Below are 27918 nucleotides of genomic sequence, written 5' to 3' on the forward strand. Positions count from 1 at the left end.
TATTTATTATGTTCAACATCAGACAACTCTAGATACAAAGTCTGCTTGCCCTTTCTTCCCCCCCCCCCCCCCCCCCCGAAATAGCACATTTAAAGACGTACTTCCCCCATAAAAGTTTTAAATACTGGGTTTGCTCAGTTTTGACCTAAGTACTACCTCCCTTGCAAATTAACTTGTACCTATTAGTAGTAGGCATCCAACGAAATACGAACCAGCTCCTGGCCAGCTACCGACTGCACCAGGACGAGAAGCGACCCTCCCGCTTCACCCTCGCACGGGCACATTTCACTCACTGCCCCTGCCTCAGGACCGGTTTTTCCCCCTAACGGGAACGCAAAGCACACCCGCCAGCCGCGATGAAGCCCGGCTCCTCAGGCGGCCCTCCGCGGGATGGGAAAGACCCTGAACGTTCCGCGCCCCGCAAAGGAGCTGAACGCAGCGAGGTGCTGCGGAGCAAGCCCGGCGGGGCAGCCGACACTCCCTCACCCACCTCCAGTACACTAGCTTGGCCTTTGCTCCTCGGCTCTGCGCCGCGGCAGAAGAACGAGCTCACAGCAAGCAGTCGCACACCGAGGGCGGGGACGCGAACGCGGTTAAAATGGCGGCGGGGCAGGCCCGCCTCCCGCGGCCGGGTCCAGTTGAGTAGAGTCAGGGTGGTGCGGCGGCGGTGGTGGGCAACGGTACGGCAAGGAGGTGGCCCCTGCGGCCTCTACAGTAGGTGGGCCGGCGGCGGGCGGGGGACTTGGGGCGGCGGGCAGCGTGTCCACCTTTGCTCTCTGCCGCGTCGTTGTTCTAGCCCGGGAGGGAGTCGGGGGAGTCGGAGCCCCTGCAGGTGTCCTCCAGTGTGCCGGTAGCTGGGGAAGGTGGGCCTTGGCCGCAGGAACCTGTGTGCCGACCGGTGACCCCGGTGAGGGGCAGCACTCCCGGTCTCAGGCAGCGCCTCTGCGTGTGGAGTTCAGCTAAAAGCGGTATTGATAAGGGGAGCTTAAATGTACGTTCCAGCAACAGATTGAAGCGTGAAGAGTCAGGCTGATGCTGTTCATCTATAACATGTGCTGGAAGTGTTGAGGTGCAGTGTCACGGCACTGTATGGAACTGGGGTGTTTGGTGCTGTTGATGTGGGGTAAGATTGTTTCCTGCAGTGCATGTGGTCAGGAAGCTCCATTTTGCTTTTATTTGTATCCAAAGAAATAAGTCATGGGATGATTTGGGTTGGAAGGGACCTTAAAAATATCTTGGTGCACCCCCCTTCCATGGGCAGGGACACCTTCCACTAGACCAGGTTGCTTAAAGCCCTGTCCATCCTGGCCTTAAACACTTACAGGCATGGGGCATCCACAATGTGAAATACGAACTCACTCCTCTAAGCGAGATAACAAGGTTTTATTGAGGGACAAAATCAATAAAGCAAAAGCAACAGGCTGGGTGTATGACCGTAGCCGGAGGCGCAAGTGATTAGCATTTGTTGCAAGTTTATATACTTTAACTATTACATTAGTTACATACGTATTCATAATTCCCGCATATAGGCGGGGAATATTATAACTAACTTCTGGAACTTACAAGTCCCCTCCTCTTGGCGTCTGCGCACTGCTCTCTGGTGATTGTGGGCAGGGGTCTTGAGGATGAAGTAAGCAGTCTTCCTCACAGTGTACTTTTCACCTTTGGCACAGTTGGACCCCCCAGTAATCACAAAACTAGCTGAAACCAGCCATATCTGTAACTTTGCTTATAACTAGCAAAGATTTAAAACAGTGTGACCTTCCTGCAAAATTTATTGCAGGATGGGCAGACAAGGAGTATCCCAAGCTAGCAGATGTTTGGGAGGCTCTGCCTCTAAACTAACTGATAATTAGAAGGATGGTGTGAAATAACTCATTCATGTTTAGTGGGGCCACTAAATCCTCTTATCTCACCACAGATTTACAACGCAAACATTGTTCTTTAAAACTAAAGATACTTTAGAAGACTAGTATGAAACAACTCATGTTTAGTGGGGTCACTACATTCCACAGACTTAAAACATAAACTTTGTTCTCTTTCTACAACCTAAGTTAAGCTAAAAAGTACTTTATGTTTTTCAGGCACTAGCTTTTCATATATGAAGCCCCCCCCCCCCCCCCCCCCCCCATCTTTTACCTTTACAAATTCTGCTATGTGACTCCATTTTGCTCAAAGAGTTCTGGCCCTTTTTAACTTGTGTCTTTAGTGAGCTTTGTTTCTGTTCTTGTAAACTCCTACAGTTATACCCACATAACCACACCTATGGTTTGCGAAAGCCAATACATTTATGTGTTTATCATCACACAGAGCTTATTTGGAAAACCCATGTCAGTGCCTCACCATCCTCACTGTAAAGAACTTCCAAATGTTTACTCTAAATCTAACCTTTTTCAGTTTAAAGCCATTCCTCCTTGTCCTGTCACTACATCCCATGTAAAAAGTCCCTCTCCAGATTTCTTGAAGGCTGTCAAGCTGCAAAGGCTGCTTATGCTAATGAATTTTCAAAAAGCAAATGTATGCAAGGATAGAAAAGGTTTAGTTCTGTGCACATCAACTCTAGTGTCTCTTTTCCTGTAGAAGATTATGGATGTGCCTTGGCAAAAGTGATGTTTGAAGGTAAAGGCTTCTCATCTTCCCTCAACCGTATCACCCACCCTTGTTTAGAGACTTGCTTGTAGTACGTTTTCTAAACTTTAAAGAGGCAATTTATTAAGCAGGCAATGTTCTGATTTGTCTTACTGAGATTAACATGCAGTATTTGAAAGGGACTTTACGTATGTGCAAGTAACTTTTTTCTTTTTCATTTAGGTTGTCTAAAAAAGGTAAAATCTGTTACTTAATTATGAAGAAAAGTAGAGGTCGGACAGGCCGAAAGAGAAGAAGAAAACACTTGCAGATTTTGGGTGGAGGTATTATCTCCAGAAGTACTGTAAATAATAAAATAATCAATTGTCTGTCAAAGTGTCATTTTAGGGTATATATTTGTCAAACATTTTTGCTTTAAAAATAACATGCATAAATGTTAGCTTTTTTTATGCCAGTATTCTAACACTAGTTTACAATCCCAAGAAGAGCGTGAGAATATTGTGAGCTCTCTTTTCTGGCTAATGTCAAGTACTACATTATTCTTAAATTCCTTGACTCTTAAATAAGCTGTATAACTCCTGCAGTTCTAAGAACTCCTAGTGCCCAAGGGCACAGAACTTAGTAAGCTAGTTTGAGGGGAGCCTTTCTTGCTATTCTGTTATCATAGAATCATGGAATAGTTAGGGTTGAAAGGGACCTTAAAGATCATCTAGTTCCAACCCCCTGCCATGGGCAGAGACATCTTCCAGTAGAGCAGTTTGCTCAAAACTCCATCCAGCCTGGCCTTGAACACTGCCAGGCATGGGCCATCCATAATACTATGTTACAATGCTTTTCTGACTATACAGTAAGATTTTTTAATTTCCTTTATTTTCTAAGCTAGTCTTATTTAATAGCATGACTCTCATCTTTTTTTTATTTTTAGTCAGCTGCAGTCACAAGCTGGAATACGTTAAACTTAAGAAGTGGCTGAAAGACAGAGGATTTGAAGACAGTAATTTAAGGCCAGCGGAGTTCTGGGGTAATGTTTTAATTATTCATTGCGGCAACAAAGTTCTGATTCTTCTAAGAATCTTAGATTTCTGCTTTCATTTTGAATCACACATGTGGCTGGCATAAGGAAAAATGCCAGTTACCATTAGTCTTTTGAGGACTTCTGCCAAATGCACGTGAATGTCATTTAGCATAAACAAGTAGATATTGGAGGCCTGAAGTAGTGTAAACTGTTTCTTGTAGAAAGATAATGTGTAAAACTCTTGTGTGAGAATACTCTGGTATACTGCAAAACATGTTCACATATGCCAAATTCATTGTAGAAATCAAGATTTTTTTAACTGTTAGCAGCACAGTTTCAAAGAAGAAGTAATATCTCTTTAAGCATTTCCAGTATCAGACTCTAACCCTGTTATAATTTCTTCATCTTTTTTTCCCATGTGAACTCAGCAAATCTGGTGATACACATAAGTAAATGATATTAGAGGTGGGATTCACTTAGTACTGTTTACAGAGAAGGTATATACGTGTTTTTTTTCTCTTTAAGTAGATTATGTTTCAAAAACTTTTAAAGAGAGAGATAATAGGATGAATCAGAGAAAAATATTATGAATAGAAATTGTAAGGTTTAGTTAAAACTCTGAAACCAAGGACAGCAGCCAGTGATGAAAGATGAGTTTAAAGAAGAAAATGGGAAAAAGAAGTTGAGTAACTGCTAGAATTGGACAGCAAATGTTGCAAGGGAGGAGTGTTCGCAGGCTTCTGTAAGGTGAAAAGAGAATCCAAGAACAAAGAAATGTGTCTAGAATAACCCAAAATTGTCTTTTATGATTTGTAAGAGGTAATTTATGTTCCTTTAGAGCTTTTGCTTGCTGAGCTGTTAATTTATTGCAGGTTATCAGAGTCTCCTGTATTTTACAAATGTACATGCATTTAAGCAGTTCTCTTTGTTCCTGTTTCAGGTACAGGAAGAGGACTGATGACAACAAAAGCTCTTCAGGTTAGTAATGTTAATTCTATTGAAAGAGTTCCTCAGGTTCTTTTGAGATGTAATGACTTTTGCAACAAGTAAAGCTCAAAATTCCAGACAAGGTCTTCACAGTTCCTGTTGTCAGTGTAAATTCTGGCCTAGTATCAGAATTTGCAATGTTGGCATATCTGTAGGATGATGTCCTATGTACCCTGAGTGCTTGTTGGATGAAAATATTCCTGTACTCATTTACAGAGATTTAGTGTGTAGTCTAATGTTTCAGTTTAAGGCAATCAGTGGCTAACTGAAACCAGAAGGAGCTGGCCCCTTCCCTCCTGTATGCCTTCTCCCTCAGCCTTGGCTCTCACAGCTTCCTTTGCACTTGCTGTAGCAATCTTCCCCACTCATGTGATAGGTTGCAAGCTAGACAGAAACCTTTTCAAAATAATTATTAGCTTTGCTCCTTCAAGTCTCCCATCTTGGTTAGTGCTGGTACAAGGAGGAATGGCATATCAGGGAGGGGGACGGAGAAAAGGGACAGGTCTTTAGACAGCATTTATCTTTAGATTATCTTAGTCGTAATGTAAATCAGCAGCTTTAACCTCACTTTGTTGGAGTCTTCTTTGTTAGTAAACTAGCTAACAGAAACGTAATTTCTCAGATATGCCCAGCAGAAAAAGGGAATGATAGAAAAAATACTTTGCACTTTAGATACTGGCACAGAAAGATCAAACTCTTGACTTAAAAGTGCCTCTCAGAAAATAGGCTTCTTAGAGAAGTTTCCTAACTGGTACGAGAACAGTATATCAAATAATGGGGAATCAGACCAGAGCCTTTTGCAAATTAGAGTATAGCAGGAAGTATGAAGGAGATGCATGTAGAGAACAGTGTATGTTATCATGCTGGCTCAGGGCTAGAGGCAGCTGTTGAAGCCAGAGGCTCAGCTTATCCACAGTGCTGTGAGTCTACTGTAAATTAAATGAGAGCTGGACTCAGCTGAAATGAGAGCAAGATATGGAAACTCAGGAGAGAAACTGGAAGGGGAGAGTGTTGACTTGATTCATGTCCTCTCTTTACAGGCATGGAGATATATGGCTCAAGCAAGGCATGAAAGCTAATTTACATGCACATAGCAGCTTGGCAAACAAGGTCACGATAGACATGACCTAAAATATCCCTAGCCCATGCTGCTGTGTTGATAGAAGCACAGCTGTTTATGAGATCTACTTTAAAATATATCTCAGTACAAAGAAAATCAGTAGCCAGGCAACAAACTTTTTGTGAGCAGCTTTTTGCAGGTGACAGTTCCTACTGACTGCGTCATCCTCCTTCGCTGGACTGTGACTGTCTTAAAACTATGCTAGTTTCCATCAAGTTCAACATCACTTCTCTTTGCTTCTTGACATTAGTGTTCTCTGGGGAGCGTCTCTCTGTTCAGAAGTCATGTAGTAGATGAGTCATGTACAATTGACCTTTACTATTCTTTGTGTGTATGTTGTTTTTTCTTCTCTCCCTCAAAGGCAGGCAGGGGATCTGATTATTTCATTGCCTGAGAAATGCTTACTCACCACAGGCACTGTCCTTAATAGCTGCTTGGGAGAATACATTATGAAGTAAGTAAAAAGTGACGCTTCATGGGTAAGCTGGCCTTTACTGCTGGTTGCTCATTAATCATCTTAAGTGGTAGTAAGGCTTTAAACTGCATACTTAAACTTGTATGACTGTTGTGCATGTGGAATCATCAGATAAGTAAGGTTTTGACACAGCAGAGTTGGAGTGATGGTACAGGCTTGAACTTGACCTGTGCCTAGAGACAGCTTGGACCTAAATGTCAGATATGAATGGTTTCTTAGGAATTTGAAAATGTGATTCAATAGGAGAAGGATGATAAAATGGGATTGCAAAGCAGTCATGCAAGCATAGCCTTTTAGGAAATTTGGAACAAAGACCTACGCTGGACATTGAGTACTTGTTATGTATCCTAAAAAAACCTGCCACCCCCCAAAAAACCCCAACCCAACAGGTGACTCTGAAGTCGTTACTAAAAACCAGCTTTTATAGACCCTTTGAAATCATCAAAAGGGCTTAGAGATGAACTACAAAAAAGTTTAAAGTAGAAGCTATTTATAACATTTAAAAGAACTAGCAGAGACATAAAATACTGCTGCATCCATTTCCTATCTCACCTCTTTGTATCTGCTGTGTTGGTATTTTTATTCTGTTTTCTAATAGATGGAAGCCTCCTGTATCTCCTTTGATAGCACTGTGCACATTTTTAATAGCAGAGAAACATGCTGGTGAAAAATCTCCATGGAAGCCATATATTGATGTTTTACCGAAGACATATACTTGCCCTGTTTTTTTTGAGCATGATGCAGTAAGCCTTCTCCCTGAACCTCTAAGAATGAAGGCTCAGGAGCAGAGAACGATGGTCCATGAGTTGTACATGTCTTCCAAGGCTTTCTTCTCTTCCCTGCAGCCTTTGTTTGCCGAGAACACAGAAACTGTATTTAACTACAGAGCTCTAGAGTGGGCTTGGTGCACTGTTAATACCAGGACAATATATATGAAACATTCACAGAGGGAATGTTTTTCTATTGAGCCAGATGTTTATGCTTTGGCACCATATTTAGATTTGCTAAACCACAGTCCAAATGTTCAGGTAAGAAACTAAAAACAGATCACTTAATTTCTTTATTTGTAAATGCATTCTTTATTTGTAAATGCACTACCACAGTACAGTATGAAATTAGGTGATGGATTAGGAGGGTCAGTGAGGGAAAAATGTCTACTGGGGACATGTACAGGCTGAGTACTCATGGTTATAGTATGTACCCTGGAGCTTGTTTTTCAGCCCAAGGTAGTTGAATAAAGATGATTCAAATGTTTCAGTTTATGTAGCAAAGCGAAGTTAAAGGGAGAGCCCACAACGGCTGAGTGAGATCTGCATCCAGAGCAGCTATATGGAAGAGCTACTGGTAAATATAACCCTACCCTGCTCTTCCAAAAGGCTCAGCTCCTGGATCTGAAGTTATGTGGTCCCTGAGTTACTTCACCTCTGGCTGAAGCCTTTGAACAGCTTTACGAAAGTGTATAGAGCAGTCCTAGCTCATGTCAGGGACTGCGTGCCAGCTCAGAGTTGGGACAGCACAAAAGCGGCCAACTCTGCCTGAAGCCATGTTTATTTGTGGATTTGGGGCCTCTGTAATAAGTCTACAGAGTTGGTGATACACCCTGTGGTTTAAGGGTTTGATGTATGTTCTTCATACTAATGGGTTGCCTTTTCAGACATCTGTAACACTATCTGTTTTTTCTTCCAGTGTTAGAGAAGTGTTCATTACTGTTGGATTTTAATATTCAAGGTCTGATTCCTTTTTTCACCCTGTCCTTCTGCCAAGAGTAAGACCTTTTATTTTTACCTTTGTGAAGGTAAAGGCTGCATTTAATGAGCAGACAAGAAGCTATGAAATTTGGACAAATTCACAGTGCAAAAGATATGAAGAAGTATTTATCTGCTATGGGCCTCATGATAATCAGCGACTGCTACTAGAATATGGATTTGTTGCCATGGATAACCCTCATAGCAGTGTTTATGTCTCATCAGGTTGGATTTATAGATTGTCCTGACATTAAAAGGCACAATAGTAGAGAACAGAGCATCTGAGCATATTAATACTGTCTGCATTCAACAGGAGATGTCAGTGAAAAAGGAAAACTAAAGAATAACGAAGAAATTCGCACACGTCCATATACATAATTGCACAACATGGACAATGCATATTAAGGCATTGTTGGTTTTCTTTTTTAGGTACCATGAAAATATTTGTATTTCTAAGAAGTGGAATAGGCCTCGGTACCACTTTTAACTGCGTAGTATTGGAGTTTTAAAATTGAAAGTGTCTTTGGTAACTTTTCCTTTTGTAAAATTGCAATTCTTAGCAGCATATATGTAGAGATTCCAACTGGATGTCTTAGATTGCACCATCGACTTGAGGATTGAAGTCCTGATCCTCACAAACTAAAGTTACTGACAGTGGTTCATAACTTCAGCTTCAGTCAGGATTTCCATTATAAGGATACAATCCTGGAGATTGCTGATGGCTTTTGAGTAATAGAGACATTTTTGATTATGTTAAAGTTCACCAACATTGTCCAGGTTTTAATTTTTGGCCTATAGCTACTTGAAAAATATGACTGAAATGTCATTTCAGAATTGGGGCTTATGGGTTTCTTCTACATACCATGTATTTAAATATCTAAAATGTGTTTTTTTGCAGATATTCTTCTCAAATATTTTCCACCACTGGACAAGCAGAGAAATGCAAAACTTTCCATTCTGAGGGATAATGATTTCTTAGAGTAGGTATCTGAAGTTTTTTTGTTTCCCTATGAGCTTTCTTTTCATTTTTTTCTGGGAGTCAAATTTTGCTTCTAGTAAAATAATATTTTTTTTTTAAACAAACTGATTTACTTTCTATTTGTGAGAGAATGTAGAAGTAGTAAACACCAATATCAAAGCTTGAGATAGGTTTCAAGATGCAGCCTGTCACCTGTCTGTGGATAACAGCAGAGTAAGGGGAGTCAAGGAGTCCTCGAGTTCCAAAGAGCAGATCTCTTCCTGACACTTATCAATAAGAAAGCTATCATTCTGTCAAAGATCACCTATACTTTCTGAATCTAGTTGCTTTTGACCTTTTAGAAACCTGACCTTTGGATGGGATGGACCATCTTGGAGACTCCTTACTGCTCTCAAGTTGTTAAATCTTGGTGCAGATGAATTGTAAGTTTCAGTACTCGGAATATTTAGACAATGTGCATGTGTCATTTTCCTTTATTTGCTCTTTGCTGGCTGTATGTGAGATACTGGGACAATTGTTTGGTATCTTCTCTATCTCATTGACTTCAGGTGAGAAGAGAAAAGAGGAAAGGCAGAGAACACCATAGAATATAAAGTCATTGTCTATTTGCTGCTTTGGTCTTCTGCTTTCTTCAAACACCCCGTTGTTTTCCCTTTCTATTTTGAGAACCAGATATTACTTTAAGGTTCAGGTTCCGGACCTTTTCTCTGTTGGTTTGATGGGACTTTAAATGCTATTGACCTTTCTTGATTTCTTTGAAGCATGTGTTCCACAGACTGCTTCTTAAATTTTAAGGCCAAGTAAGTTGCTGAACTTCATCTCCAGTGACTGTCAGTGCAAGTTTGATCATTTGTTCCCAATAGCAAACCTGCCTCAAAAACATTTACCTGGGATTTGCTTGTAATAGTAAATAAAACCAAACAATTTCTCTTGTCCAAAGCTGTTTATGCTTTGAAGATTCACTGCTGAGTGGAATAAGTTGATTATAAGAACTGAAAATAAATTGCCATGATACTGATTACAAGCCTAGGTGGCATGAAGTTTAGCATGCTAATAAGTTCTGTGTGAATAGCTTTTCCTCCTCACTAGTGCTGCTGAAGTTGGTGGCAGCATGGCAGAGCAGTGAAGACCGGAAGCATTGGCCTAATTGCAGGCTGTGTCTTTAGCTGAAAGGGTAGGGTGGAGGGTTGGTATCACTGCTCCAGATCATTAAATCTCTCTTCCCTTTTACATGCCTCATCACTCTCATAGCTGAATGTTGTGTGCCTTTTTCACGTATGCTAACCTTACTTGCCTGTGCCAGTGATGTTATTCTTATATTAACCATATGTTTATCATTCAGCTGGGGAATACAGCAAATGATTGTGTTTAAACATTTTGGTTCTAGTACTTGCTGGAGGAGAACACTCCTTGGTGATGTAATTTCAGCCAGAAATGAACAGCAGACTTTGAATATAACAGCAAAAATATGCCATTTTTTAATAGAGGAGACACAGCATGTCCTTCTCCAGGTAATTTCACTGGAAGAGCAAAGTAGTCCAGATTGCTTTCTTTCCTAACATAAATGTACAGCAGTGTAATTTTTGGGGTGCGAGAATAGCAAGTGACAGAGGGAATTGACTACACTGAGGTGCTGTAGGATTTGTTTCCAGGCTGACTGACAGAATTTGTGGCTGCAGCAAAGAAAGGAACCATATTAGAAAGCCCTGTGAACAAGTGAAAAGTATTTAACTTTTCTCTGCCTATGTTATCATTGAGTTTGTTGAGGTTACCTCTTAAAAGAAAATGCAGACTTGTATGAGGTGGGTACGTAAGATATTGCAGACCTGCCACAAGTGCCTTGTTGCAGAAAGTGAAGTCTGTGTTCATTAAAGCCAAATGAACTACTTCTGTGAGGGGGGTCTGTGCTCTTAGAAAAACAGTCTCTCCTTCCTTTCTGAATTCTGGCAATGAAATGTGTACTTAATGTCAAGTCGGATAGCTATCATGGAAAAAGGTTATTAAAACCAAACTTTCGTAAAGGACACGCATCTATGCAGAGAGTATGAGGTGAACCTGGTCTTGTGCAACATCTTGAGGATAGGATGGGTTTAAGAACAGGGTATCAGTTAAACATTACCCTTCCCTTCTTCTCCTTGTTTTCCATCTGCTTCCTTTATTAATAAAAATACTATTTTGACATAGTTCATGAAATCATTAAGAGGGATAAGCTTTCCACAAATGTTATATTCATGTCCAGTATTAAAGAATCTAAATTTCTGGTAATTTCATCTCATTTGTATAAAATTCAGGTTTCCCAGTTGAAAAGGAGCAAAGAGAACTTGCAAATGCACCTGGCTTTGGTAGAAGCGTTGCACTTGGAAAACCTGAAGATACTACAAAAATCAGCTGAGAGTCTTTGTAGCTTGCGTATGGCAACAACTTGACGCATCTGGACCTGTGGCTGATTGGAGGTCATTTGCCATGGATGTGCCTTGCTGAACTGTTTTAATGGTCCTGAGCAGCAAAGAATAATGTACAAATCATCAAAATATGCTTAGTTTTGATTACAGGGTCACAGAGGATCCGCTATTTATTTTGTTCTTTGCTGACCTTCTTCAGTAATACAAAAGGTTAGCCCAAAAGGTAGGGGAGAGCACAGGTGGCTTTCATCATATCTCACTGAAATTATGGCTGCTGTGAGCAAAACAGTTTCTGAGGTAATTTGAGCAGCCCTAGGATTGTGGGCTCGAGCAGTCCTAGACTTTACAGCTGCCTCTGTGACTAAAGCATGGATCACAGGGTCAAGCAGATACTCCTCAGCATGTATTTGAGCTCTGGCACTTGGCAGAGAGGAAGAGGACAGAGCCATTTATATTTGTCTTGTTCCTGTCCTTTACCTTTCCACTGTGTGAATTTCCCTCCTTTACTCAAACCTCCTTCCAGACTCACTGGTTCGTATTCTGGCTCCTCCTGCTGAGAATGAGAATTGAAAGGATATATCACTTTGAACTCTGTTTCTTGTTTGGAAGACCACCCAGGCAATTAGTTCTATTTCCATTTGTTTCTGATGATCACATTGAGAAATGTTCGTATCCTGTTTATAAGGGGATAGTTTCATGTGCTCCCTTTCAGCATTGGTTCTACTTAAGTAGGGAGCTTGAGCTCCCTACGTCGTTCAGAGAAGAGAGACTTCTTCAAAAGACATTTGAGGGCAGGAGCCTTATTTTAGCTGTACGAACTTACTTTGTGGTTGTGTTGTGATTATTTTCCGTTTTGTGGGGAATCACATTTCGTAGAATTTTTCATTACTGTTTTTAGCATTTGTTAAGAGCTATGTTTGTGTGTGTTTATTTTTGTATGTATATTGCTTCATTTTCTACAAGACCTCTGTTTTTGAAATAAATGAAATTGTATACAACAGTAAAGGCATTCTAGATAATCTAACTTAAGGAAAAAATACAGGTGAAAACTTACGTATTCACATGCACTTGCAGACTTTCTTTGGTATCTTGTGAACAAGAATGTTATTGTGTAAACTTGCTTGGATTTGAGTATTCCATGTTTTTTTTTTTCTGTCTCTGTTGGGACAGGAAATGCTGTGATACTTGGAGCTCTGAGAAGGGTTCTTCCTTACCTACAGGGGTATGTTGGTTCAGCTTCAAAATTCTGTCGGAACTGAAAAGTGTAACTGTTTGCTGTTTACTCAGTTTCCAAACCCAGAAGTTCTTGGTTTTCAGGTTTCATCTTCATAAGCTCTTCCTAGGATTAGGAAGTTCTGAAAATAAGCTTTTTTTTCTGCCTTGTTTACCCCCAGTGCACCGAGACTTCTCTGCAATGTCAGGCTTTCTTATATTGTTCATATGGAGATGCTTGACAGTGTGTTGGTGCTTTACATTTCAGAGCAGAGGGCAGGGTGAATGGGTTGGGAGAGGAGCTGATGTATTTTCTGGAGGTAGGTTCATATTTATTCCATCTTTTGGGCCAACTTACTTTCATATTTGCCTAAACTGTGGTTTTAATCCCTGCAAGTTACTTAGCACCATGTTTTATAGTCTAGTCACTTCCATTCTGAAGTACTTCTTGGGGTGAGATGCCTTTCTAGATTTGGGGATGCAGTCTCTAATAATCTCACCAAGAGCAATTCCATCCTCTTAATGAAGGTCCTTCTGTACCACTGAACCTGTCTACAGCAGAGATAAGGGCTGAGGCTTGCCCATTCATTTTGATTAGATCTGCAAAAAGGTCTACCGAAGTCACGGGTGACATGGAGAGGGGTGGATTGTGACTGAACATTCATAGTGCAAGAAGTAAGGGTTTTCAAAGGAAGATGGAAGAACTCGGGTTCAAAACTACCAGAATGTGGTAACAAATCCATTGATTTTAATAAGGGATATGGATATAAAAGTTGACATGGGTACAGAGCACGTAATACGCAGAACAAGCAGCTATTGGCAGTTACCAGCCAGCCAGGCAATTTTGGTCTTATGTAGTCCCCTGATCTCAAAACAGTTCAAGGTTGGGAGGATATTGATGTCAAGTCTTGTAAATGCTTGACCTGTACTTGCTCTTTTAAGGTCTTCAAGGATGGACAATGTGGGAAACAGGGCACTGGGCTAGTGGGATGTGTTTTTGAACATGTCCTGCAATTTTGTTGAACTGCTTGACCTCTCACTTTTTTTGATAAGAACTCTTTCATTCTGTAAGAACATGTGTTTCACATGTAATATTTTTATAATGAGATGGTGCTAGAGTTAAAGAAGATAAGGATATTTGGTTGTTGGATTTTTTTGTTTGTGTTTGGTTTTTCTTTTTATCCTGGAGATGGCTGTTTTAAGAAAAACTTATGTACATTGTGTCTTGCAAGATGGATACTAGTTTATTTGCTTCAGTATAGCATTACACACTACGCATTTATACCAGCTGGTTTGAATATGCACTCTACTTGTGTAACTCCTACACACACTCCAGAGGGTGTAGGGAGGGGATCTGGCAGTGCAGGAGAGCAGGCAGTATGACCTGCTTGTCTGTCTCTTGCGTGAAAGCACAGCAGTAAGCCCCTAGCTTTACCTTAAGCAATGTAGCAAGTGTTCTGAATAGACCCATGTGTGTTTAATGTCAAAGGCAAAATCCTGCTTGAATAAACTATGGAACTGGAACTAGTGCTTTCGTAACACACATCAATAACAACAGAGTTTTAACAGGAATAAACCAGAGTAACAGGTCCTGATTCAGCATTTATGTGTATATATGCCCAGTAAGAAAAAGCTTAAATTCTTTTTTGAATCAAACCTAAACTATGTGCAAGACGGGACATCCTAAGGTGGGCTAAGAGCCTGAGGACGTAACTGCATTGGGAGTGTTCTCCAGCTGTCTTACAAGAACACTAAATCAAGTTTTCAAAGAGTGAAGATGCTTCCTCTCAGCCTCTAATTTAACTAGAGCCCCACTGAGCTGCAAATATGTTAATTGCTTAGTTTTAGTGATGTGCTGTTAATGTTTGACTCTGGCTCTCTGTTAGTCTAAGAAGGGACTTAGCTGTGATCTCATTGTGGAAAGACATACTTTATTTCCCTCTGTATAAACTTCCTTTCAGATTGTATCTGCAAATCTTGGCAATAGTAAGAATAAAACCCAGCTTTTTATCGTTAGGGATATGAACTTGGCATGGGCCATGGCAGTGAGCTAGATTCTCTTCCAGCTTATGCAGTGTTACTAAAAAAGAGCTAAAGTAGGAATTCATTCTGTGACTGCAGTGAACACACTGGGCTTAGGCAAGTGCAATGAGAAGTTTCATTTCTTGTAACAAGAGAGTGAGACAGGAATAGCACAGCTTGATTATTTTTTTTTTTTGGGGGGGGGGAGGAGGTGGAGTTGATTTAGTGCAGTCTGAAGTCATTGAAAAATGACAAACATGAAACCTCACGACAGCATCTTTCCTGTGTCAATTTATGTAAATACAGCATGGATTTTCTTTGATCTTCTAGAGAGAGTGGCTTCCAGTTTACAGTTTTCTTCAGCTGTAGTGAATGGAGATCATCCATCATTGCTAAGTGCCTTCAGACCTGTCTGTTTCAGGACAAGATAAGGGAGTATCAGCTCTCATACCCTGATAATTAAAGCTTTTAGGTACACTATGAAAACATTTCAAAGATGACATTCCCAAAGAAAGGAGCTTTTAAAAATTATGTCTCAAAGGGTATGTAGCCCTCCATGCCTAGAAGGTAAAGAATACCCTTTTCAAAGTGCCACGCACTAGCATACTTTGAAGTGTTTGTTTGTACTCAGCACATCTGTGGCTACAGCAATGAAGACTATGAATTCTAGGACAGAGGGAAACAGAACTTTATGGGTTTCCTTATGCAATAAATAGAAATAGAAGTTGTTGCAAGATTTTTGAGGGAAGGATGAAGGAAGATGAGGGAAGTTGTTTCCCTCATTTTTGACCAGCAGTTGGAACTGAACTGTGTGAAATTCATAATTTTTATAATTTCAGTACAAAAGCAGAGAAATCACAGCTCAGTGGCTGAATTCAACTAGAAGAACTTGATTTTATCCCTATCTAACAAAGCTTAAGTAACATCAATCTGCTGTAGGTTGGAGGGGAAAGGAAAAAAACCCAAACATTTCCAGTTCATTCCACTGAATGTTTTAGTGGATATCTATAATTACAGAATTAAGTTTGTGAGAGTGCTGCAATGAGCTATGTTTAGTGGGAAGGCAAAGATACTCAATGAATCCTAAACTAAATTGTGTAAAACTAGTGTAAAACTAATGCAGTCTCTGTGTTGTCCACTAGATGATGCAACTGTACTACAGAGAGGTAAATTACAGTATACACACGCAATTATAATCCTATGTAATGTATTATATTTTCAGTAGTAAAAAGCATTGTCTTCAATAATACACCATGGTTTGTGTTGGATAAATAGTTGAAAATGTTTTCTTTCTGCTGGTTTGAAGTGAAATTTGAAGCTTTGTAAACTTTTTTCAGTTTTATTGTATTTTAACTTTGTTGGAGTTGCTCCTCTCTCAAGTTGAATCATGTCATTCTCTTAAACTATCAGCTGAGACATAATAGTTCAAATCATCTTTGTTACATTAACTTGACCCTAATGGTGTAGCTAGTGGGGTTGCAGTGGAGAACTGTCCACTCCTGTGTTTTTCCCTTCAGAGATTAGGGGCTACATTCATCTTCTGCATAGATGTCTTTCCATAATGTACTTTGATGTGGCAGATAGAACTCTGGAACATTTCCTCTGACTAGGGCTATTCTGTGGACTTTCCCTTATGTTAGTTCTCTAGTGTCTAATAGTAATAAGCTAATGTTTGACCCTTTCATTTGCTGGGGATTTCTTCACTGCCCATTTTCATTGCTTGTGTCTGCTTAGTACTTTTGATGTGTGTGTTTGTTGCCTTGCTGAGTTTCCCAGGGGCTTCTGAAACGGCCAATGTGTGTGTACTCTTCATGTGCTTAGAGCCCCTTCAGATTGTCCCAGTTGCCCTACAGCTGAAAACAAAGCTGCTTGCAAAGCTGCTCTTTTCTCCTGAAGCCCTCTCTCCTGTTCCTTAGCTCTTTCTGCTGCCTCCACTGCTGGACCATACTGCAACAGGCTAGTCTTGAGAGCACTGAAGTGGACTGGACTCTAGTACCACTCTGTGCATGGTAGGAGGTAGGTATTTGCAGTGTACTTTTAATGTAAGAATGTTTTTCCTCCTTACATACACCTGTACTTGCTCCAAGAGTGGCAAGGCTAGCTGTGTTCAGTGTTGTACCTCTCCATTAGGGTGCCAGAGTTGGGCTGGAGAAACTTGGATGAGCACTGTATTCCTTTCAGATTCATTCAGCTGGCACTGGATTTGATATTTTAGTAGCTCCTTCCTGCTGAGGCAACTCTAGAAGGAGCTGGCAGAGGCAGTTTGGCTCTTTTGACCCTTGGCAGGCAATGATGACTATGGAGAGGACAGAGGGACATTCTCAGCATGGGGCTGGTGCCAAGGCTATCTGTACCACCCTGCTTGGGCTCACATCCAGATCCTGTATCTCTACCCTTAAGAAGCCAGCGCTCTTTGCAGCAAGAAAGTGCATTTGTGCATCCTTCCCACGAGATGAACTTTGCATGGACAGAGAGAGATGCTTGGTGTGGGTGGGTCAGTCTGCAGAAGATGTTGGCAAGAGATCAAAAGGGACCATGCCATCTTAACATGACTCATGCTGCTCTGAACCATTTCTGATGCGTACTTAGATGGTGGGCTAGCCAGTGCCCGTCTCAGGAATGAGAAAACACTGTACATCGTGGGAGACTCCTAAAGGCCTGCTAGGAGTGCAGTGTGGGCTGGGCTGCAGAGGTGTAAGGGGAAGAGTGAGCTAGGACAGCAAGGGTGGAGTGATCCCACTTGATAGGGTATGCGCTAATAAGGAGCACACAAGCCTCTTCTGCCTTTTCTCTGCCTGTAAGTTCACGTAGATAACTGGGCAGTCCTGCTGCTCGGTCAGAAATGGTGTGCTGGTCAGGGTGGCCATTTCTGTGCAGGGCATGAAGGCGAGAAGGGTAAACATACAGTCTGGACAGTAACCCTTAAAAAACATATACCGTCAGGCAAGTACGTATGTGTGTGTCTGTGTGCCAGTGCTATCCTAGCTTCACGAGAGACGGGCTCTATGGTTTACTCAGCTGTGTAACCCTGGTTTGGCATTTTTTTCTGCAGGGGAGAAAGAACACTGGTTTTGCTAGAGGGAACCTTTTGGTTGTGCTGGTTTGTCTGGGTGTCTCACTGCTCCATGCTGTCATGCACAGGTGGAGATGGGTGTGGAACCCTCAGTGTTGCCAGGTGGGAAATCTCTCATATTAGGCTTTTGATACAGCACTGTAGTTTGCCTCTTTGTCATGGACACCCACGTCATGCCTCCCACAATCACCCACTGGTGGGGTTGTCCTGATGTGTGGAATAGGATTTAGAGGATGTGAGGTGCTCTGGCTGGGATACACTTGGGTGTGGAGCTGTCTGGTGAGGTAGAGAATATGTATTGGAGGAAAAAAAGCAATGAGCTTTTTTCTCTGGCAGTTCAAATGGGGTGCTCTCATGATCACTCCTTTGAACATGCTCCAAGGGTAAGATGGTGTGGATGCTCAAAGAGCTGGGCTTTGTGCATACAGCCAACAGCATTAGCAAAGGCAGTGTAGATATGGTGGTTGACTGTTCTTTTGTGTCACATTTGCTAGAAATTGGCTAATGTGCTCAGAAAATGCATGAGAGGGGAAGGGAAGAGTAGCATATTGAGATATACAGAGATATGTTTTCTCTTGCATCCAGGCTAAAGTCACAACAGAAAGTCAGAAATTTTGAACCCAACCTTAAGCTTAATCATGCTGGAAACAATTGGCTATGATGGGTGCTTGTACACATCCAAAGAAGTCCCTGCCTATGGGGGAATGACCATTCCCATTCCAGATACAGTCAGAGAACCATGTATGCTTGGCACAGGCTCTGAGGAACGCAGCAGATCAGTCTGATGTGAACCTCAGGAGACTTAACATGGTCTCTGTCCCTGGCTGCTTCCAGCAATAACTGTGAAAAATCAGTTCATCACAAGTCTATTTTATGCTGATTTAATTCCACTTGGCTCAAATGGAGTTACACCTTGCCTTTGATACCTGGCCTCAGGGCTTCATTAGGCATAGTCCAAAGACTGCTGACAGAAGTTTTTATGTGAGTTCAAGCTTTCTTTTTTCTTTTCTTTTTTTTTTTTTTTCCCTAAGAAAAGAACAAAATGCATTGCAATTACAGGGGAGTTACTACAGCCTGATAGGAGGATCAGAGAGCACAACTCCTCTTCCAACCTGCTGTTTGCACAGGAAGCACCAGGGTGTAGGCTGAACTCTTGCACTTGAGGAAAGCTGAGTGTGTTTGTGTGAGAGAGAGTGAGCTCAAACTCCCCTCTGTGCAATGTGGCTGGATGGGGTGAGAGGTGGCCAGGCATGGTATGGCTCAGTCTGTCAGCAGATATACCCCAGTCATGGCACTCCAAGTGCACTGCAATTGAGTCGTGACTTGGGATAACATCCTGCAGTGTGGGTGGATGTCTCACGGTCACAGGTTTGCACCACTTCAATCTAATAACTCTTGAAATAGCTCTTAATCTCTCCTGGTGCAAGCGCAAAGGCAAAGCCATGGAGGACCAGCACGTGGCACAGCTGCAGTGCCATGGTCAGGCTGACATATACCTGACTTTTTACTGAAAGGAGTGTTGTTCAGGTGGGAAAAGCTGAATTTGGTTCTTACTCTGGGACATGCAGAAGGCAGAGAGCTCCTTTAGCACATCAGTGCCTGGAGTGTGCCTGACCAGCCACATCTATGCAGTTGAGCAGTGCAGGAAAGGCTTCTTATGTCCCACAAGAGCAGCACAGGCTGGTCTTAATGTATGTGTGCCAGGCAATCAATCGATCTGCCCCTGCACACAGTCTGATACATGTCACCTGCACATCCTCTGAATACCTGATCCTTCATAAATAAAGTCATGTGCAAGTAAAGCCACCCCATTTATGCCTGTGGGGCTTGCTGACAAGGGATTCCCTGGTTTATACCTCCCTGGGAATAATCAGGGATCTTGGGGCAGGACTCCTTTCCTAAAGTCTGAAGGAACATCCCTGCTGAATTTTGAGCTGTAACATCAAGTGTAGGTGGAAACTCTTATCACAGCATTGGTTATTTTTATTAACATATTTTTTTCAGAATTCTTGGGTGAATCACTTGATGAGGATAAACCCCCTCACCTTAAAAAAAAAAGAGAAGCAGTGCTGGAAAACCGATGGGTTAAACATTCCTAATTTCAAAATAGAATTTTTCTGTTAAAGAAAACATGCAGAGAATTGTGAAACAAAGAAACCCAGACCATTGCAAAATGAAACAGCATGAAAAATGTTCTTAATGTACCACATTCTCTAGAGCCCCCCCCTCCCCCCCCCCCCCCCCCAGCTTTCCCCACTCTTTCAAGATGAAAGTGAGATTTGAATCTAATAACAAGATGCAACTGTTGAATGTCAAGTAGAGGGGGAAATGTAAGCATTACTTGGGTAATTCAGAAAACAGCTGCTGCAGCTACGCGATGATGTACTAGTTAGAAGAGGATGCTACTCCCCTTGGGAGGAAGAGGCAAATTTCTGGTAACTCAGTGTCCTAGGGACAACAGGCAACGTGGTTATGATGCTGTGGGAGCCCAGGCCAGGCAGGGGTTGGGGTGGGGATACTTCTGAGGGTCTGGGCTTTGGGGTTTCTGTGCTACGTTTCCTCCCATCTAAACACTAACCTGCCTCTGGTGGGGTGTAAAGTTAGAGATGGTGTGGTGAGCAGATACCATGATGCAAGAACCTGAGTCAAATAACCTTGACGGTCTTAGGTAGTAAATTTATTGCTAAATAGACCACAATCCTTTGTTTAAAAGGAGAAAAGGTCAAAAGAGGACTACTAGTCTGTTATTGACATAATTCATTAAACGCCTCTTCCAGCCATAAACTTTGAGCTACTTTTGCTTGTCTTGAAGCCCCCCATGACTGATAAATATTTTTAAAAGTATATGCTGACTGTTACTGGCTGCAGGTTGCAGCTTACATGTAAATCAAGTGCTGCTGACAGAGAGTTCCACTGTACACCCGCTTTGCACTCTGACCACTTCAATATTGGAGAATCATTCTCTCCATTAGTGCACTTCTTATATTATGAAGAACAATGTGGAACAAAGGTACTAGCAACTCCTCCTTTGTTTATAGCTAGAAAATATCTGACTGCTTAAAAGAACATGAAAACGAGTTCCTTTCCTATTACTGTCGAGCAAACTTCACCTCTGCGCTCAGCTTCACATGGAATTTGTCACTGGCAGGAAGCGTAAAGCCTACCTTGTGAATATATAACTTACAGTCACTTCACAGGGAGAAAAAAAAATCCTTTCATCATGTTCGTTTTTCCTCACTGTTTTATTTCACTTAAAACATCACTCACGACCAAATGGTATTTGTCAGTAGTAATTGGCAAATGCTGGAGGCGGTTTTCAAGGCTGTCTGAATGGAAAATCTCAAAGCAGTTGTCTGCACTGAAAGAAAATATTACATTTGATCTTTTTATGAATCCTGCAGACATGATGAATGTCTGCATTCCTTCGCTTGAAGAATTCTTGGTGTTTGGGTTTAAATGACGGGAAGTAACACTTCACTCTTATTTTGCACTATTGTCTGAGAATTAACCACAACATAATGGTAATGTACATTTTTTTATGCTTTACAGAGATTCGTTTTTATTAGACATTTATTGTGGGTTTGCTTGTTGGCAAGGTTCAGATCCTCTGAATGATAACTGCGACTATTGCATTTCATCTGCATTTGTATTTAGTTGTGTATTTCTTCTGATGTCTTCTTTCTAAGTAATGTCTCCCTCAAAGATTGCCTTGCAATAAATCAGCTTTCCCCTAATGCAATTGTATGAATGTATTATTGCTCTTGTCACCTCTGCCCCTGCACTTTTTGGTCATCAAGACAAAGGTTAGATAGCATGTAACATTAACCTCATGGTACGAGTCTGCAAAGCTGGGATATTCCTAGTGCCAGGTGAAGCCCAATTCTGGTGAGTGGAGGACACAATAGCAGGTGAACAGTAACTTTCAGAGCCACTGACAGCCTCGGTCACTGCTTAAAAAATGCACTGCTGGGCTTCTCAGCATTTAAAAACCTACTGGCATGTGAAGTGAAACTGATTCCCACCTTTCAGTAATTTTAACTTTGGTTTTATATATAGCAAAATGTCCATTGAGGAGTTCTTTTACTTCCATTGTTGATGATGGCTAATTCTGCAGCATGCTAACAGCCTGGTAGCACAGATCAGGCATGTAAAATATACCTCTATCCAGAGGTGAGCATGTTGTTACTGGCTGCAGACCTGCTGCCTTGCATCTGGAAAAGTCACTAATGTGCTGGCCAAGCAACTTCCAAGCATCTGAAATCCCAACCTGATGCCTGAGCTTCCTCAGCACAGTTGCAAAGCTCTGACTTCTCTGCAGTAAATGAGACCTCCTCCAGCAATGACTTGGTGGTACCATGGTGTTCTCAACAAAAAGAGACAAGTGAGCATCTGGCTTTTCCTGGGATGCTGCTCCCATGCAGGGTGGCTGCCTGACCCGTCCTCTGCTCCCACACCATTGAGGACCTCTGCTGTCAAGGTCTGCATGACAGGAAGGGCTCTTTTCTGCTGTCACTTGCTGACTACTGGACCAGAAAGTATCACTTTTAGGTTTTTCTAGAAAAGGCAACATTGCTGAAAACTTCAGAGAGCACCTTTACTGTCACCTAAGGACCTGACATCTGCCTTTCCCTGCCATCATAAGGCTGGCATGAAAAAACCATGTGCTGATTTCTGGTAGTGTTTTACTTGCATTCTGGTTTCCAGCTGTACTGAATTCAAATTTTCTTTGCAGTAATTGCAAGAAGCAAAGAATGATTTTCACATGCAAGCTAGAAGCTTGATTCCACAAATGCAGGCTTTCAGCTTTGCAACAAGCAGGGGTTGTGGGCAGTTCTGAGGTGCAGCATCTTGGTTATACCACCAGAAATTAATGAAATACTGAAATCCTGGCCATCTCATGTGAGAAAACTGTGCTATGTGGCTTGGTTTTTTGCTGTCACTCATACAGAAACAGTGCTCCTAGTGAGATGTGTGTGTGTGCAATATATAAACAAACGTACATGGATATGCATATAGTTTCCTTTTAAATGTCAACACACCCTCCAAAACATAGTGTAATACCATGGGAGAGAAATGACAGCTTATTTGCAAACATGCTGTGTTTGTTTTATTTTGACCCAGAAATGAATTAAGCTGTGTTTCCTCCATGAAGGATTGTGGGTTTCGCACTGACTCATTGTGGGACTATTGGCCAGGAGAGGTCAGATAAGGCTTGTGTGGTTGCAATGAGAGACTTGGTAAGACAAATTAGGTGTCTGGGGGGGTCCCTCTTGGGGTGCCTGTGGGATATGCAGGGGGCTGCAAGTGGGGAGGGTCAGCTCGCAGGTTGGGAGAGGGGACTGAAGGTGTTAACCAAGGTCGTGGCTGCTCCTCAAAGTGCTAAAAACACGGCAGGGAGCTTGGGGAGTGTCACCCTGCAGCCATGCTGCCTCTGCCCCCACCCCTCCACCTGTTCTCAGGGGTGCTGCCACACTGTTCCTTCCAGGCTGCAGTGCAAAGCACACAGAGCCAGGATGCTTCATACCCAGCCATTCCCCCTGCATGGAGGGCACCAGGCTGCTGGGTGTGGTGGATTCAGACTCATAGGAAATGGGGGTTGTTACTTTTGCTGCCTATGGAATAACTTGGGGTGTATTACTTGGTATTTTATCTCTCTTGTTCATCTGCGGTGGGACCTCACCCTCTCCTGTGTGTAGGGATGGGCTTCCACTCTTCTTGGGCAGAATTCAATGAGAAATACCAATTATTTTTTTTTTGTATCCTTGTTACTATTCAGCCACATCTGCTGTATTCCGACGATCGTCGCTTTTCCGCAGTTCCCAAATTAATGCCGCATCACAGATGCCTGAGCCAATAGCACAGTTACTTAACAAAATTACGCGAGATCATGAGCAAAATTAAAGACAAACTGCGACAGTCTTCTATCCCCAAAAGTTTTGTGGGCCTTGTGTAGTTAGTATCCTCAGGCAGTTGCTGTTGTCTTCTTGTAAATCTTGTGTGACAGTATTCAGGAATGTTTTGCTTTATTTTTGTCATCAATCAGCAGAACAATAAATGCACAAGGAACCCTTAATTTTTCTCCCCTCTGCTGACACATGGAGCCAAGGACCCGGTGATGTGTGTGAGAAATGATCAGTCTTCCACAAAAAGTGTCAGTGAAATGTTTTCACCAGAAGGAGAGGGTGTGATGCCGGACCCAGCAGAATAACTCTGCCTTATGGCACTTAAGGTCTTACATTATGTGCAACGCGTGTAGGGCTTCGTGGTCAGTGAAAAGGCATGAGAAACCGCAGAAATCCATGGAGATGTTAGAAAATCCTTAAGGTGGGAACGCAGGCAGGAAGGAAGGAAAAGAAAGAAATCCTTGTGCTGAAAACATGGGCAACACAGGACCACAGACTGGTTCTCCATAGTAAGAAAGACATAGATGTGACTGTGAGGCATAGGAAAGAGAAGAGTTTATGTAATAACCATAAGGATTTCAGAAGCATTAGTCTTGGTTTTCACATGAATGATCACTTCTGAGTATGCGATGCACTTTTTTACAGCAGAAGCATTCTGCAGAAATGTTAGGCTGCTGTTGTATGGAATCATACAATGGTTTGGGTTGGAAAGGACCTTAAGGTCATCCAGCTCCAACCCCCCTCACCACAGGCAGGGACACATCACACTAGACCATGTTGCCCAAGGCTCTGTCCAACCTGGCCTTGAACACTGCCAGGGATGGAGCATTTATCACTTGTCTGGGCAACCCATTCCAGTGCCTCACCACCCTCACAGTAAAGAACTTCTTCCTTGTATCTAACTTGCGTAGCGCAATATCAGCTTGCTGTGTACCTTTCCCCAGGTGCCAGTCGATGGGATATGTTTTTAAACAGCCTTTTAAACAAAACCTGTAAACTGGGCTGTGATTAATTGATTCATTATATTTGAAAGTACATTCAAGTTCCAACCAAGATCAAGACTACTTTGATTTGAGGCAGCCATTAGAAGTTGTTCTTTCTTTAAGTCAGTTGCTCTAATTTTTACATAATACTTTAAAGCTTAGAAATTCTACAAATGAATATTTTAATGCTTTAATAATTTTTACTATGTTTTGATGGCAAAAATATAATTTTTACCCTTAAGTATGTGTAATTTAAGGGTCTGTTTCCAAGTGTTCATCTCCCTTTCACAATGCATACAACTGAATTCAGATTGAAAAAGTTAATTGATTGAATCAATTAATTTAGTGCCCCTTTCAGATAATATATGTCCATGCTCTGCAATATAATTTCTGTGTTCAAGAGCCATGCAGATCTGCAGAAGTCCATCAGAACAAAAGAAGTGGAGCTAGAAAGTGCTTCCTCCTTTCCTAGAACAGATTTTTTTTATGGTCAGAATGAGCAAAAAGCATTTGTATCTGCCAAATATGCACCGTTTTTGACCCTTTAAGGTTAAAGAAATGGAGCCTTTCTTGATGAAACTAGAACTGGTTGGCAGTTCAAACTGTTTGCGGTTAAATTCAGTTCTATGTAAAATAGCTCTTCTTCCACTTTTCAAATACAAGCTATTTGAATAGGAGCTAAGAGATGTGCGGGCCATATTTTGGCCTTTTCTTCAGGAATAGATTCACTCCATGCACATTTGTTCTTTGATGGAGACCCTTTGAAGTCAATGGGGTTTTTAAATTGGTGATCAGACTACTGTCAGGAATATGGGTGTCACCTTGTGACTGTTAGGTCGTATATGAAAATACTGGTTCAGTTCTCAGCAGCAGTCAAAAAAGGCAAATAGACTATTTGAGATTACTGGGAAAGGGAGAGGGAATGAACTGATTTTCAACCTCTGTATACCTCCTTTTATGTAGGAATAATATAGTATAGTATAATATAATGCATTGTATTATAAATAATATAACACGTGCTTCTTTGGTTATCATTTCCTGGTTACAGCAAAACTAGTGAAGGTAAAGAGAAGAGCAGAGGCTGAACTGATCCCTGCAGAGAGTAAGTTTAAACACACCAATTTGCATCAGTTTGGGAAAACAGACAAAAGGGACAGGAAAGGGTTATTATAGGAAACTATAAAATCCTGAATAGCATGGAGAAGGCAGATAGGGAAAGATTAAATATTCTTTCTCAAAACACAAGCAGTAGGGGGTGCCTGGTGGGATTATAGAGCAAAAGACAAAAGGGAGAAGTTTTTCACAGTAGTGCGCAATCAGTTTATTGGGCTTATTGCTGCAAGATGTCCTCAAAGCCAAAAAGAGAAATGGTTTCCAAAAGGGTCAAGACAAGGACAGAGCTGATGATCTGGATGCAAACTGGAACAAGACCATCGTGCTTGTTCTTGTGTTATGCTTTTTCCCTTGAGCATCTGTCCTGTCTGCCATCAAAGACTGGACATTGGAATGATTTATCTTAGTTCCCATACAGAACTGCCATTTCTTTCTCTGTATTTATATTCAGAAACTGCCAGATGGTAGCTTCACCAATGTATGTTTTGCTGATCACCTTCTTCTATAAGTATGAAAGGTGTGTTATATGTCTGTAAACCACAAATGGGGCACAGGAGGTAATTTCAGCTTTTTGAATGGGTAATCTATGTGCTAAACTCTTATCCAAAGCAGCTGAAAATGTGAGTATGCCATTCTATTTGTCAGTAATGCAGCTCACAATAGAGCTGGCTCATCACAGCTAATTTCTGAAAGGTGTCCATGAGGTTGGACTAGCACAGTGCTGAAAGAGCACTGTGAGATTGAGTGTGGTAAAACAGCTTGTTTCCGATTTTGAGAGTATTAACTTGAGAGAGAAGTCTGACTAACAAATGAACTTATACGTGGCAGAATGAAAGGAAATGATAATATAGCTTCCGAGAATGATGAACTAATACTGTGGTACTGCAATAAACACGTGAAAGTTGAAACAAAAAGGAACTGGCATGGATCTGCAGTTGTTTCCAAAGGACCAAAAATGCAGTGCAGGGCCCACATGTTAGCAGGTGATAGAGTTGCTTTTTCGGAAACTTGAAATGTCTACTCCTTTACCTAGACAAATGTGGCTATTAAACTGTACAAGTCTCCTGTGTTTACGCTAAGCTGTCTCACTTTGTTACTTACAAACAGACTTCAGAATTGCTCAACGTTTTTATTATTTAAGTATTAAGGAGTCTTTCTTTGGCAAATCCTTTCTGGGTTACTGATTTTATTTAGTCAGGGTAAACTGGGGAAAGCACTGGCACTGTAACAGTGTCCTGCTCCTTCTTAAACTGTGCATAGTTTTAAATCCTATAATGTTTAAAGGAGAAATGTGAACTGTTTAGTGGATTTCTGTGGCATTTCAGGATGCTAGTCTATATCAAAACAAAGTGATGTTTTATTTCTGCCTTCTAGTTCTCATCAAAATGTATTGAGACCTAAATGGAAGTTTTTAAAAACTGAATTAGTAACCTTGGCTTACTGTGTCTTTTAGGCAAATTTTCATTTCTTCATTTAAAATTATTTAAAATAAGAAATGCTAACGGATAGCTGGTTTAAGCTTCTATGGCTTGGATTTGGTGCTTCATCACTTAACTGCAGACAAGCGTATTTTGAAGAAGCTCTTGTAAGGAAATATATATTGAGGTTTAAATGTCAGATCCCAAGGGAGCTGAGAACTATGCACAATTGTTTTTAGGCTTGGACGTGTGTGATGTTACTTAATGACGTGAATGATGTTTTTTGCCTTTTTCTGCTCTTTCCAAGATGCTTTTGCAATGAGATGCTTTTCTGAAATAAGATTCTCCTGTTTGTGTTGTCCATATATTATTTTAGGAAGAAACCAAATGAACAATTATGGAAATGTAACTCTGGGGTGCTAGTGACAAGGAAGTTAGGGTGCCCCTGTTAAACAGGGAAGAGGAATCAGACCAGCTGACTTCGAGGTCCCCTTTACCTGTCTTTTGCCTGTTTCCCTGCCTGTGAGAACTGGCACAAAATCAGTACAGGATTTTCTGGATGCTATGTTGGCTGTAGGGAGAGCAAATGCTCACTCTCTGCCCCTAGCAATCTCTGTATGGGATACCCCCATGTTTGTTCATATTTGTTGTTCGTTTTGGGGAGGAATAAAAACACTTGCAACACCTGTTCTCATGTAATGATTACTCTGTCCTGTATTCAGCAGTGAGGTATGAATCACAACATTACACAGTGCTGTTTGCTTTCATAAAACATACATGATGCAAGAGGGCTCACATCAGATATTTGCTTATCTTTCGGCTTGTTTGAAAACCAAACCACAGCCATGTTGGGATAAAACAACTGAGGTTAGATAGTGCTAG

The 27918-nt window shown here is 41.5% G+C and overlaps 1 protein-coding gene across 7 annotated transcripts; it reads left to right on the forward strand.

Annotated features, from left to right (window-relative positions):
• Positions 1–690: 690 nt before the first annotated feature.
• SETD4 (SET domain containing 4) lies at positions 691–27918 on the forward strand. 7 transcript variants are annotated; one of them, XM_061453699.1, is made up of 11 exons: positions 691–991; positions 2812–2912; positions 3515–3610; positions 4545–4582; positions 6077–6165; positions 6785–7214; positions 7982–8156; positions 8830–8911; positions 9252–9332; positions 16463–16562; positions 27413–27428. In XM_061453699.1, coding segments are annotated over exons 1-10 (1191 nt in total). In that variant the 5' UTR covers positions 691–989; the 3' UTR covers positions 16560–16562; positions 27413–27428. The 7 variants fall into 7 exon arrangements, with proteins under 7 accessions (XP_061309683.1, XP_061309682.1, XP_061309679.1 ...); XM_061453698.1 differs by lacking the exon at positions 27413–27428 and adding an exon at positions 19624–19830; XM_061453695.1 differs by lacking the exons at positions 16463–16562; positions 27413–27428 and adding exons at positions 10253–10421; positions 11202–12317.

This window comes from Pezoporus flaviventris, unplaced genomic scaffold, assembly GCF_033815535.1.
Source record: "Pezoporus flaviventris isolate CSIRO_AGI_PZ_B2104156 unplaced genomic scaffold, CSIRO_AGI_Pfla_v1 ptg000015l, whole genome shotgun sequence".
Taxonomy (NCBI): domain Eukaryota; kingdom Metazoa; phylum Chordata; class Aves; order Psittaciformes; family Psittacidae; genus Pezoporus; species Pezoporus flaviventris.